Source organism: Camellia sinensis, chromosome 12 (genome assembly GCF_055761805.1).
Source record: "Camellia sinensis isolate YWXY chromosome 12, ASM5576180v1, whole genome shotgun sequence".
Lineage (NCBI taxonomy): Eukaryota > Viridiplantae > Streptophyta > Magnoliopsida > Ericales > Theaceae > Camellia > Camellia sinensis.
In genome coordinates this window covers 99,000,305-99,013,594 of record NC_138972.1, presented here as the reverse complement: position 1 = coordinate 99,013,594, position 13,290 = coordinate 99,000,305, and the positions used below count along the sequence as shown (strand labels likewise).

General features: G+C 38.9%; 2 protein-coding genes across 2 annotated transcripts; both read left to right on the top strand.

The window, feature by feature from the left end:
* Positions 1-438: 438 nt before the first annotated feature.
* Positions 439-980, top strand: LOC145803765 (uncharacterized). Its single transcript, XM_082897105.1, has 2 exons — positions 439-729; positions 909-980. Exons 1-2 carry the CDS (start codon positions 439-441, stop codon positions 978-980), a joined length of 363 nt encoding a protein of 120 aa, XP_082753231.1.
* Positions 981-12,300: 11,320 nt separating this feature from the next.
* On the top strand, positions 12,301-12,987 carry LOC145803764 (uncharacterized protein At5g49945-like). The gene has a single exon (XM_082897104.1). The coding sequence runs from the start codon at positions 12,301-12,303 to the stop codon at positions 12,985-12,987; it is 687 nt and encodes a 228-aa protein (XP_082753230.1).
* Positions 12,988-13,290: the final 303 nt, after the last annotated feature.

Sequence of the window (13,290 nt, the reverse complement as noted above, 5' to 3'; positions counted from 1 at the left end):
TAGTGGGACCGCTCCCAACCGCACCAGGCAGCCGCAAATTCTTCATCGCGACAACGGACTACTTCACCAAGTGGATTGAAGCTGAGCCTTTGGCAACCATTAAGGAGAAAGACGTGAAGCGGGTTTGTCTGGCAGAATGTGGTAACCCACTTCGGCGTCCCCAAAATTTTGATCTCTGATAACGGCACCCAGTTTGACGGCCGCCTATTCAGAGGGTTTTGTGCAGATTTGAAGATTGAATTCTACAACTCCACCCCGGCTTACCCACAGTCCAACGGTCAAGCCGAGGCGTCAAACAAGACCATTCTTGACGGGCTGAAGAAACGGCTGGAGAAGGCGAAGGGAAAGTAGGCTGAGGAACTCCCCAGCGTCCTCTAGGCATACCGTACAACCCCTCGGAGGTCGACCGGGGAAACTCCATTCGCGCTGGCTTATGGCATGGAGGCGGTCATTCCATTGGAAATTGGCATGTCCACTCTCAGAAGTGAAGGTTTTGAGCCTGAGCTGAACGCCGAGGCCATTGCTCTAGAATTAGACCTGGTGGAAGAACGCTGGGAAAAGGCTCTTATCCATGTGGCCGCCTACCAGCAAGAGCTCTCCAGGAAGTACAACAAGACGGTGCACCTCATACCGTTCAAGGTGGGTGATTGGGTCTTGAGAAAAGTTATGGGTAATACCCTGGTGCCAGGAGAAGGCAAGCTAGGTGCCAATTGGGAAGGACCCTATAAGGTGACCGGTCTGGCGGGCAAGGGGGCATACCACTTGGAAGATTTGGATGGTAGAGCAATCCCGCGGCCATGGAATGCGGCCAATCTCAAACTGTACTATTTCTAGCTTTTGTTTTCTTTTTGTGCAAAAGAATTTTTTGCCTTACACTTCAGAATGTAATTCTTTTTGTCAATATATAGAAGTGTCTTCTTTGCTTCAACATTTTGATTGATTGCTTGGAGTACTTGAGATTCTCAACAGAGATGATTTAATCCGGTTGAAAGAGTTGATGTTTTGTTCAACTTAGGTATTCTCAACCGAAATGACCTATTCCGGTTGAAGGAGTTGATGGTTTGTTCAACTCTGGGATTCCAACCGAGATAACCTACTCCGGTTGAAGGAGTTGATGGTTTGTTCAACTCTGGGATTCCAACCGAGATGACCTATTCCGGTTGAAGGAGTTGATGGTTTGTTTAACTCTGGGATTCCAACCGAGATGACCTACTCCGGTTGAAGGAGTTAATGGTATGTTCAACTCTGGGATTCCAACCGAGATGATTTACACCGGTTGAAGGCGTTGATGGTTTGTTCAACTCAGATATTAAAACCGAGATGATCCACTCCGGTTGAAGAAGTTGATGTTTTGTTCAACTTATGTATTTTTAACCGAGATGTGTTGCTCCGGTTGAAAAACTTGGTGATTTGTTCAACTCTGATGTTCCCACCGAGATGGTTGTTCCGGTTGACGAAGTTCAATTTTGCTACTTATACCGCGATGTGCATTCCGGTTAGGCCTGGTGGTCTAAACCGAGATGTTTTGCTAAAGTTAGAATTGGAGAAAATCGTGCAAACTTTTGTGAAATTAAGGCTCTTTCATTGATGAGAAAATAAGTACAAAGGAGGGGCATAGAGCCCGGTTACATACGCAAAGCACAAAATGAAAGAAAAAGAGAATTACACTAGGGGGAAAGATGGGAGAACTCGTCTTCAGCGGCGTCCAGATCACCCGTTGTTCGCTCTTGGGCACCGGCCTCTTTTTCTCCGGGCAACTCCTCGCCGCTTCCCTCCTCGGCATTTACCTTGGTTTATTTGGCAAGTTCCTCCTCGGCCTCAGCTTGCAACGCGCTGAAGACGTCGTTGGCATAAGGCACAAGGTAGACCGGTAGGAAGGCAACCACGGGAGCGGCAAACACATCGGTGCCTGGGCCTTGACCGAGATGTTCGCAGGCTGACTTCTAGCCCGCTTTGAAATAAATATCCTGAGTAGCAAAGACCTGCTTCTTATAGCTATCCTCGGCCTCTTTAAAGCCGACGTTGTTGGCATTCTCACACTTCTTCTCCCTGGACGCCTTGAGCTCATCCAGCTCGGCCTGAAGTTCGTCTCTCTTCTTCTCGGCCTCCCCAAGCTGGCCGAGCAACCTGTTGTTGTCAGCGTTGGCCACTTGAAGTGAGGACTTTGCTAGGCCGAGCTCGGTCTGCAGACTCTGGACTTGGCCGGCAGTGTCATTCGCCTTCTGCCGCAGTCGGTGGATTCGCTCCAAGACCAGGTGCTGCTTTTGGATAGCCTGCAAGGAGAAAGCTGGGAGAAATTAGAAACTGTGCTAACACTTAACAAAAATTTCAGCAAAAGATTGAGACTTACCTTGGCCATGGACTTTACAGAAGACTTCACAAGCCGAGTGTCCGGAACGTGGTCGCTACCGACCACATCGCTCGGTAAAAACAGGGCTTTTGAGAGATCAAAGTCAAGCAGGTGCTCTTTATCACCCTTGATCGAAGCGTTAGCCGGGATGTCTTTTCCCCGGTGCTTAAGCTGCGGCCGCCATGCTGGAGTTGGGTCTGCGGCTTCTGTGGTTTGCTCGGTGGAGAGCTCGGCAACCAGCTCGGCAGATGGATCTGCGCGAGGCCTTTTGCTAGCCCGGCGAGCTTCTTGCCTGGATTGCCTGGCAGCTGGAGACGCCAGGGCGACCACAGGGTTGCTGGATTGACTAGCAACTTGGGAATGGGGGACAATGCTCGGTATTTCGGCCGATGTCGCGGTCAGCAAGTTCTTGATGCGACTCATTTTTGCCATCTCCTCGGCGTCAGATAACCGGATAAACGGGACGTCTGGCAAAGTTGGGTCTCGGGGAGGAGTTGGAGCACGGAGAAAGTCTGTAACTTTACTCCGGCGGGGTGCTGAGTATCTGTAAGTTGGCACGTAGCCGAGCAATTCGTTGCAATCTCGGTGGCTGTAGCGGAGCACGGTCCGGATTGCTTCTGCGTTGGGGTATTGGTAGTTTGTATGTAAGGCTTGAATTGCTGCATGAGGAACAGGGAAATGGTTAAGCGTAGAATAATTAAAACGAATTGACCAAACAAGACAGCATGGCTTACATGCGGAGCCGAAGTTCTTGCTTATGAACCAGCCCGGTACCTCGGCTGTTTCGTAATTACCGGTTACCCAGAAGAAATCGTCATCGTGCAAGTCTTTGTCCGGTGTTCCGGTCATGATTTTTTCTTTGCCCGGCCTGATCTTAAGATAGTAAGCGAGACCATCGCCGGTGTGACCGAGAGTATATTGTCGCAATATCTCGGCTAAGCCTAAGTTTGTGCCTAGCCGGTTGTTAAGTTCGTGCACACCGTTTATTATTCGGTAGGTGTTGGTGGACACTTGAGTGGGTGCAAGCCCGGTGCGGCGGAGGAACTCGGTGATCAATGGGTTAAGTGGGAAACGAAGGCCCCTTTTGACGATTGATAGCACGGTGAAAGGGCATTCCTCCCTGCCCCAAGGCGTTGTCTCAATTTCTGCAAGTTCAAGGTGGACATCGGCCGGGATGCCGTACCCCTCCCTGAATGCAGCCAGTGCAGCCGGAGTATCTACGAGAAATCGAAATTTCCCCATGAAGGACTGGCCAAATTTTTTCGGCTGAGGAGGTTTGGCACTGACTTGTGAATTGTTGGCTGCTCGGTCTTTGAGAGCCTCGGAAGTGGTCAGGGGTCCACTTGGACTCTGCAGGAAAAGGTTGTCAAGTGTAAGAGGAGCCCGGCCGGTCATAGATTGTGCCAAACCACCTCGGTTGTTAGCCAAGGAGCCCGGCCGTAAATCGGACCAAATATTAGCCCGGTCGATCGACCAAACCCTTTGCCTACCCCGGTTTTCACTAAGGTTGGGGCAAACATTTTATTTGGTCAGTCGGGGGTGGTTTTTAGATCAAACGAAGTCCTGGAGCCCGGACCGCCCAAGTTCTTCGAAGTTCATCAGCAAAAATGAAGAACACCATGAGTAGTAGGAGGTTTGGGATGATTTCTATGTCCTATGTCCTAAGAACTACGTTTTGCTGCCCTATTGTATGAAGTATCAATGAAAATAACAAATAACAAGGGCTGGAGAGCTTACCAATATGGAGCAGTGGCTGCTTCTTCTTCGAGCGCGGGTTCGGGAATGGCAAAGGAGAGGCAAGAGCTTTGGGTTGCTTGGAATGGCAGTGAGTCAGTAAGACCTCAAGGAAGACGAGGGGGGGATGTTTATAGAGGAAACGAGACCGCCCAAATTCAAATTCTGGCAAAACGGCGGGTTAGCTGCTTGAGAACCAATGGCAGCCCGCCACGTGTCCCCATTTATGGCGACGTCAGAACTGAAGAGATGGGTTGAAAAGTTGAGGAGCCAACTGGGCTACTTTCAAAGAAGAGAACGTCAGCCGAGGAGTATAACCGGGCAAGTTTGCAGACAGGAATGTTAACTAGTCTGGTTGCCATTTAGCATTCTGAGGGCCGAGGAAGTGTTATCCCGGTCGAAGTGAGTAATCCCAGTCACGCTTTCGCGGACGGAATTAAGGGGCAATTGAGAGGGAGATTAATGATATGGAATTTGTGTCGGACAGGGTTGGGCCAGACAGATTTGGGCCGGACAGTGTTGTGCCAGACAAATTTGGGCCGAACAGGTGTTGGGCCAAGTTGTGTGGCCCGGCCTTGATGGAAGCTGCTCGGTTAAGGCAGCATGTTGATTGACCGAGCTGCAAGGATCCGTGGTTGCGAAGCCGGTCAGGTGAAAAGTCCATTGCCAGGAAAGGCAAGGTTGGACCGAGGTACCCGTTTGTTCGGTAGGTAGGTCGACCGCAGACAAGTGTGAGTAGTCCTGAGCTCAGCTTTGCCGAGATGCCGCCGAGTCCGATCCTCATTTGAGCTTAGCTGTTGGAGTACTTAGGCATGAAGCGCAGCATGGCAGACGATGGCTGAGATGATACTGCCCGGCTGCCGAGCTCCCAGGAACATGGGTAGGCAGTTGGGTTAGGTGGTGCTCAGCAAGGTTTATGCTGACAGATGGGATAGCAGTGCCACGTGTTGAGAGATCACTGGGAGTATATTTGGGGCGCAGAAGGTATATAAGCATGACTGCGCCCCCCATACGCAGACAGATAAACATTTGGTGAGACATACACTAAACACTCAACTCAGTCCTCTCTCTCTCTCTCTCTCTATCCCTGTGTGTGTGTCTAACTTGATCGTCGGAGGGGTTTTCCGGCCACACACCGCCGGGTATCTCACCGCCGTTGTGCTCGCAGGTCAATTGAACAGACAGGAGCTTGGAAGAAAGGAGTGTGGGCTTGCCTGAATATTTGCTCCCCGCACAAAGGTATATACTAAATTGTTCAAACTGAAACTATAGGAACTAAAATGATATTTAGCTCAAACTACAAGAGTGAAAAGTATAATTAACACAACAATTATTATTGGAGGCCACAAAACTCCATCGAAAATCTCAAGCTTTTAAGACTCCATAAAGGAATTGGAGATATATACATACATGTAGTATATCCTCCAGTAGGGAAAGTCCCTCCATGAATGAATGTGGGATGAGAATCGGGAGGAGCCCTATCAACAACTCTTCAAGGAAACAGTTGTGAGAAAGATCGTTTGTAAATTGGTCTGTTGCCATCACTACTCCCAAAGTTGTTGTCAATGAGTAGCTGTTGTCAATGAGTAGGTTTGGACTTGGGGTCACTGCTGTGCTAGTGGCTGTTGTACCTCAATTTAAGGTGTATTATGAGCTTATTTTTATTATCTGAACCATGCATTTTGTAGATTTTGTTGAGTACTTCATGCCTATCAAAAATCTTATTAATCGGATATCAATAACTATATGATCAATAACTAAAAAAATAAACAATAAGTTTTTCTTTTGAGAAATAGTATAAAAAATATGCGATTCGATCATATAGTTATTGATATCCGATTAATATAATTTTTGGTAGGCATGAAGTACTCAACAAACCCTACAAAATGAACGGTTCATATCATAAAATAAGCTCATAATGCACCTTAAATTGAGTCACAACAGGCACAACAGTGACCCCAATTCCGGTTTTTTACATACAGTTTGGATTGGGTGATTTGGGAACAAAATAAAAGAAATGGGAAAGGCTATAGTACACATTCGTCAACTGGTGTATCCTATACCCAAGAACAAATTGAGATAATTTTATAATTTTTGATTCATAATTAAAATAATATATATAAATAAAGATCTTATAAATCATAAATAATTTTTTTTTGTTATGTAGGGGTATTTTGGTCCAGTTTACGTGTATCAGGCTAAGTTCTTACAGCTTGAACAAGCCTTTCGACATAGGGCATAAACAAGGCTTACTTCTTGCGGTCCGTAGACTCAAGGTATGCATTAGCCTTTCGACATAGGGCATAAACAGGGCTTACACCATACGGTCCGTGGACTCAAGGTATACATTGTTGGCTAAGGGATTCAGAGCCTTTCGACACAAAGCGTAAAGAGGGCTTACACCATGCAGTCTGTGGACTCAAGATATGCATTTACTGGCTAGGAGATTCGAACTTGAGACTTGAAAGGGATCAAACCTCTAGGCCCCAGTTGTCACCCACTAAGCCAACCACCCTATAATTATAATTAAAAAATATTAATCATAACTAAAAGATAAAATGACATAAAATTTTCAAAAAGTATGTAGGGTAGAAATACATTTATCTCTTGATGTATATCAAACAATTAGATAAGCAAAAAGGAGGGAAATGGGAAGAAAGGTCAATAATTCCTACTTTGAATGTCTCCAAACGATTGGGAGGTAAATGAACGGAAATTAATTCTATTCCACATCATAAAAAATTTCATTTGAATATAAATTTTTAAATAAAAATCAAATATTTAGATATAAATTTATGAATAAAAATAAATTATTCAGATATACATCCATTCAATTGTTTATGTTTTATCAACTGTTTTTTGTTAATAATTTATGTTTGAACATTTAATTTTTGTTCAAAAATTTATATCAAAACAATATAAAATGGTATGTATTAAAATTTTATGTAGTGTGAGATAAAATTAACCAAAAATGAAACATGTGTTGTTATAATACAAAAAAATTACCACTTTAGATATATAAAAGAAATAAGAAGACTAATACTTATGAAAAGTTAATTTGATAATCTAATATTATATCATTTCTTTTGTTTTTTTTTATATAACTTAGCTAAACAATATAAGAGATAAATATTTTGAATGCTGCTATTAGCACCCATAACTTATTTTAGACTCCTTAATTTTTGCGAAATTCTATTTTCACATACCTAATGAACTTAAGGCAAATCTTTTCTCAATACACACACCTATTAATTTAATTATGAACAAATTTTCTCAATCCACACCCTTAAAATTACAATTACATCCTTCACTCATAACCATGGTACACACACTTTACCCTCAAATGCACACACTTTAACTGACCTTAATTGACATTTCTAGTTCCACCCACTTTTGTGAAGACCAAAATGACTTCGTTCAAACAGAGGGGGAAAAAAAAAAGGTTCGAACTTTCCTCGTCTCCATTGAAGACCTTGAAGAGCTCCATTGAATCTCCACTAAAAACTATTGAAAACCTTTGTTTAATGTAAGAAATCTTTCCATTTTCTTATTACATTTATCATTTTATTATTACATTTACCATTTTCAGATATCTCTACACTCCAAGGCACGGTTTGGAGATCTCAACACTAGGTGTCCGAATTTGTTTCTTTAATTCGGAACTTAATCACCGAATAATCTGTATAATTTCGACCAATTAGATCTGAACAAAATACAAAATTTCAAAGTATCGAAAAATATACACAAATTCAGAACTTGTATATCGAAATATAACTTGTATTTCGGAAGTTGATTTCCGAATAGGTTGATAAAATTCCACACTGACTATCCGACTAGAAAACGCAAAAATAAAATAAAATTACTACACGAAAAAACTAACCTTTCAGCACTGATTTTGCTGTCATCAGATATATTTTTACTTGAGTTTGAACTTCCATAGGTTTGCAACTCTTCCATATCAAACTCAAGTAAAAATTGTGAAACTAATAATTAAATGATGTAAATAGTACAGTATAAACCTAGAGATTAAAGCAATATAAGAGATTTTTTAGAGTACTGCTTTGCAAGCAATAAATGAGTATAGAGTGTGTAACAAGTAAAATGACAACAATGGAAAAATTAGAGTTTAATTTTTTTTAATTCAAAAGGTGTATATTGAATTTTTTTTGTTCCTAAAAGATGTATACAGAGAATTTTCTATATAATATTATGGGTGTTACTGGATGTCTATTATGGTAATTTTTATTTAGAATGTAATTGTCATTAAATTAATATTTCATTAAGTGTGTGCCCTAAGCTAATCAGGTGTGTGGAAATAGAATTTCCCTTAATTTTTATCTTTTTTTTTATTACAATAATAACCTCAAATAAAATTACTAAAAAGGACATTATTAATTTTGGGACACATCATCTCACAATTAAACCTACACACCTACTACATTATGAATTAACGTTTATGAGAGCACATACCTCCATCACCACCCATCTATCTTCCCAAATCCCACCTTCAAAACCTACCTACCTTCAAAACCTTGAAAATCCTTTGGCGGCAATATTTCGGCGGTAATAGTAGCAGCCATTTGACTATCTACACTTCTCCGACAATGACAATATTCCGACGGTAACAACGATAACCCTTTGGCAGAATACAGGCACGAACATTACTTATTTGTTCGGGATGGCATTCCCGAACAAATAAGTAATGTTCGAGAATGTAGATCCGAATATAAAAATTTCTTAACACATTGAATGGTCAAAATTGTTAACGCTCGTAGAAGTTTTCATTTTTTCAAGTTAGAGAATACAGACTCAAACATTACTTCTTTGTTCGGGCCCAAACAAATAAATATTGTTCAGGGATGTAGGTCTAAACATGGAAATTTCTTAATACATTAAACGGTCAAAATTGTTAACGCTTGCATAAGTTTTCATTTTTTCAAGTTCAGGAATGCAGGCCCAAACATTAGTAATTTGTTTGGGAAGGCATTCCCTAACAAATAAGTAATGTTCGGAAATGCAGGTCCGAACATGGAAATTTCTTAATGTATTAAATTGTCAAAATTTTTAACACTTGCAGAAGTTATTGGGAGTAACCCAAATCCATTATCATGTTCAAAAGTTGTTCATTCATCGTGTAGCTTTAATAATATTGCTGCGTAGATCTCTGTTAAACTCAAAATTTATAATATCTCTCAACAAAATCAACCAAACCAATTATTACAGTTTTTTTTGTGCAAGAGAAGAAATTATTATGAGAAAACTAAGAAATTATGTATATATATATATATATATATATAGAGAGAGAGAGAGAGAGAGAACATACCAACAGTGATAATGGTGGATGAGGCAGCAGAGACAGTAATCACATTGGCTCTTCTTCTTTTTGGTAGGGTTTGTTAGGGTTTTTTGGAAGAGGGATTTTTTTGGGGTGTGGGGGGTGTGCTTCAATGGGTGGAATATTTTCACAAGGATAATTTTTGGCTCTTCTTCTTTTTGGTAGGGTTTGTTAGGGTTTTTTAGAAGAGGGATTTTTTTGAGGTGTGGGGGGTGTGCTTCAATGGGTGGAATATTTTTACAAGAATAATTTTGATATTATTTGAGGGGAAAAGAAATTTTGACGGTTTCAAAATTTATAAGTGAGGGCCTAAAGAAATAAGAGATCTAAAATAATTCATGAGGTGCTAATAACACCATTCAATATTTTTTCAATCTTTCTTATTTATCCAAACAGAAGAGATAAATCACAATCTTGTATATAGAAGTTGACAGTCATGAAATTCTCGGAAAATCGTTATTATGAATCGTTCTGCTGTTATGGTAGTAAGATGGGGTTTGGCCAGGGCCATCGGTGGTGGATCAATTTACATCTTAAAAGCCAAGAATATTATATATATATATATATATATATTAAAATAAAATGATAAATATTTAGATATGAACAACAAAGAGATAGAGATAAAAATATAAAAAAATAAAATAGAAAGATAACTATTCAAATTTTAACCACAAAATAATATAAAGAGTCAAATAAAAGATTGGGATATAAATATCCCAAAAAGAGGATAGTTTTTTTAACAATCTATGTTTATCTTTTGTTAGTTTGTTATGCAATTCGCATATATTTCATCTTAATCTTTTTAAAATTTATCTTCAAGTTGAACTTAATATTTTATCTTTTAAAATCATCAATTAATTATCCATATAAATTTGAAATATGATAGAATTTCATATAAGTATATCTATTGTCTAAGTACAATCTTTTCAATATAAAAACAAGTTTATGCAAAAGAAACCATGAACAGAAGATTGGGGGGAGGGGAAACAATCAGCATTAAGTCATTTCTGATCCCTTTTCGGTGCCTAAAAATCTTAAATATTTGTTTTACATTTGAAATGTGTACTTGCATGACTTTTTCCATTTGTGAGAAAGTGAGTTTATATAAATAGATATTATTATTTTATTTTAATTTTTTTTGTTACAATCTATTTTTTTCTTTATTTCTTTCTTTTTGCTAATAATGTATCATTTAATTGAGATTTTATTTTATTTTATTTTATTTTTATTTATTTGTTTATTTTAAAGCACTACTATTATCAATTTGTAACTCTCTCTCTCTCTCGGGGTACATCGGAAATGAGTAACTCTCTCACTTATTGACTATTTGTGTTTAATTTTTTTTGGCGCATATGTTAGATTGAAAATGAAGAACACATCAAAATATATTGGATATAAGTTTATACTTTAAATATATTCATCAGTTAATTTTTTATTGTTGATTAACCTATTAAAATAACTCATGATTAAATTTATTTTCAAGAACTGATTTCCTTTGAGAACTAAACCATAAATTTCTTTTTTTTTTAATATTCAGATTCAGAGTTTGAGCAAATGGAAGAGATCTCACATTAAAAATGATAAATTTTTTTTGAATAATTTAAATATTTATATTATTTATGTTTGTCAAGTCAACTCTATGCATTTTCAACCTTTTTTTTTTTTAATCATTCCAAACCTATTTATGTTTAATGAATCAATATAACTAAAAAACAAATAGCACGTAAAAAAAAAAAAAATAACCACTAACTGAATATAATGGGAATTAAAATTAATTTTATTTCAATTCATTATATTATGTGGGATGATTAATGTAATATCTACTATTGATTAAACAAAATTAGTGTTACTTTTATTTAATATTAGTCATTTTGATTAATTATAATATGCTTTTGTTACTCTACTTTTGGTTGTCTGAAATAATTCTTAGATAAATTAGATATTATTTATGCGATGATTTACTTAATGTATGAGAGTTTTTTAAAAAATTTCAATAATGTGAAATATTACATATTTTTAATGATGTGAAATAAGATTTATATACACAAACTAAACAGAAATATTAAGAAATACAATCGAATAGTAATTTTTTTTTTAGTGATTATTGACATTCTAAAATTTCGTGCATCGCACGGGTGACCACTAGCAAATTAGTATTATAAAGTGAAGATTAGTTATGATTCTATTTACACTCAAATAATAATTTAGTACTCTTAATTAAAATTTTAAAATTTGAATTTCTATTATACCTTAATATATTTACTAATAAGGACAATACACATTAAATTCTAAAATAAAATATTATTTTTTTCTTATGGTACACCCAAACCACTTATATGTATTCTTCATATTCAATTATTTTCATCTTCTTTCTCAAATTTTAGTTATTTTTTCTTCATCTTCTTCATCACTCTAAAACTCAAATCTACCCCATCAAAATTCACTGTTATCATAAATATCATTGTTTCTTATTGTTTTATTATTTAAAAATTATAAATAAAAAAAATCAATCAACAAATAAAAATAATAAAATATATATAATTTTTGTGGTTGGAGCGATAGCAAAAATATTATAGATAGTCAAAACACAATACACAACACCACCCTCACTTCTTAGAGGGCCCAACAACCACGAAAGAGTGACTCCCTCCCAAATACGCGTCCGGATCCTCTAGAGTAACTCTCTAGAGTGATCCTCTAGAGTGGATGATTCGACGGTTGAGAATCGTCCTCACCAAAACGACGTCGTTTTGGTGAGGACTTTCCAAAAAAAAAAAAAAAACCAGCTTTTCACCCCTGCAAGCCAATTTCGGAAAATCACAGTGTGTTCACAGACAGACCATCTTCTCTTTCTAGAAATCCCACTCTCTCTCTAACAATCATGGCGATGGAGGCGAGGAGACACTGCTCTTCTTCTCTGTGGTTCTCTCCTCTCTCCTCCCTCTTCCTCCCCAGAGGCGACCTCCTTGCTCTCATCTTCGTTCTCTCTCTCCTCCACCACCTCACTCTCTCCACCGTTTCCGTCGCTGACTCACACTTCGGGGGTTTCAACGCAGACGACGAAACCCTAGACCATGACTCTCTCCATCTCATCGATCTCCCTCTCCGATCCCCAACACCTCCGACTATCACTCAGTCCGACACCACCGAGTCCGATCATGGACCCCCTGATCAAACCCCTTTTTCAGCTGATTCAGATATACCTTCCAAACCCTCAACGAGTTCGTTCGAGTACTGGGACGAAGACGAATTCGAAGGCCTCCCTGTACAATACCAACCTCCAGAAATCGTGAATTTAACCGATTCCGAATCGAATTTGGATTTGAAAATTGAAAAAACTGTGAAGAACACTGCTAATGTTCAACGATCGTATTTAGTCGAGATTGCGTGCGGATGGTTCTTGGTTATCTTTGTAATCAATTATTTCTATGGTAAGAAAGAGAATGAGAACATTGCGTTGGCTTGGGCAACGAAATTCGAGACCAAGGACTCAATTTTCGACAAGAATTTTAGTCTTTTGGGGGTCGGTGATGAGGCTGACTCGCCATTGTTGTTGAAAGAAGGATAGAATGTGTTCAAATTTTTTTTTTTTTGTTTTTTTTTTTTTAAACTTACTCACCAAAACGACGTCGTTTTGGTGAGTTTTAATTTCAGCCATTGGATTATTTACTGTAGGAGATCACTCTAGACATTATACTCTAGAGGATCCTGACGCCCCAAATACAGCACCCACTTCCATTAATTCCAAACTTAGCCATCCAATGAGCAACCTTGTTCCCAACCCTTCTGTCATAGCATATCTGGTCACCTTCTTAGTTGAAGCAAATCATGAATAAGCATACCCACCCTCTGCTCCACCTCCTTGACCCCA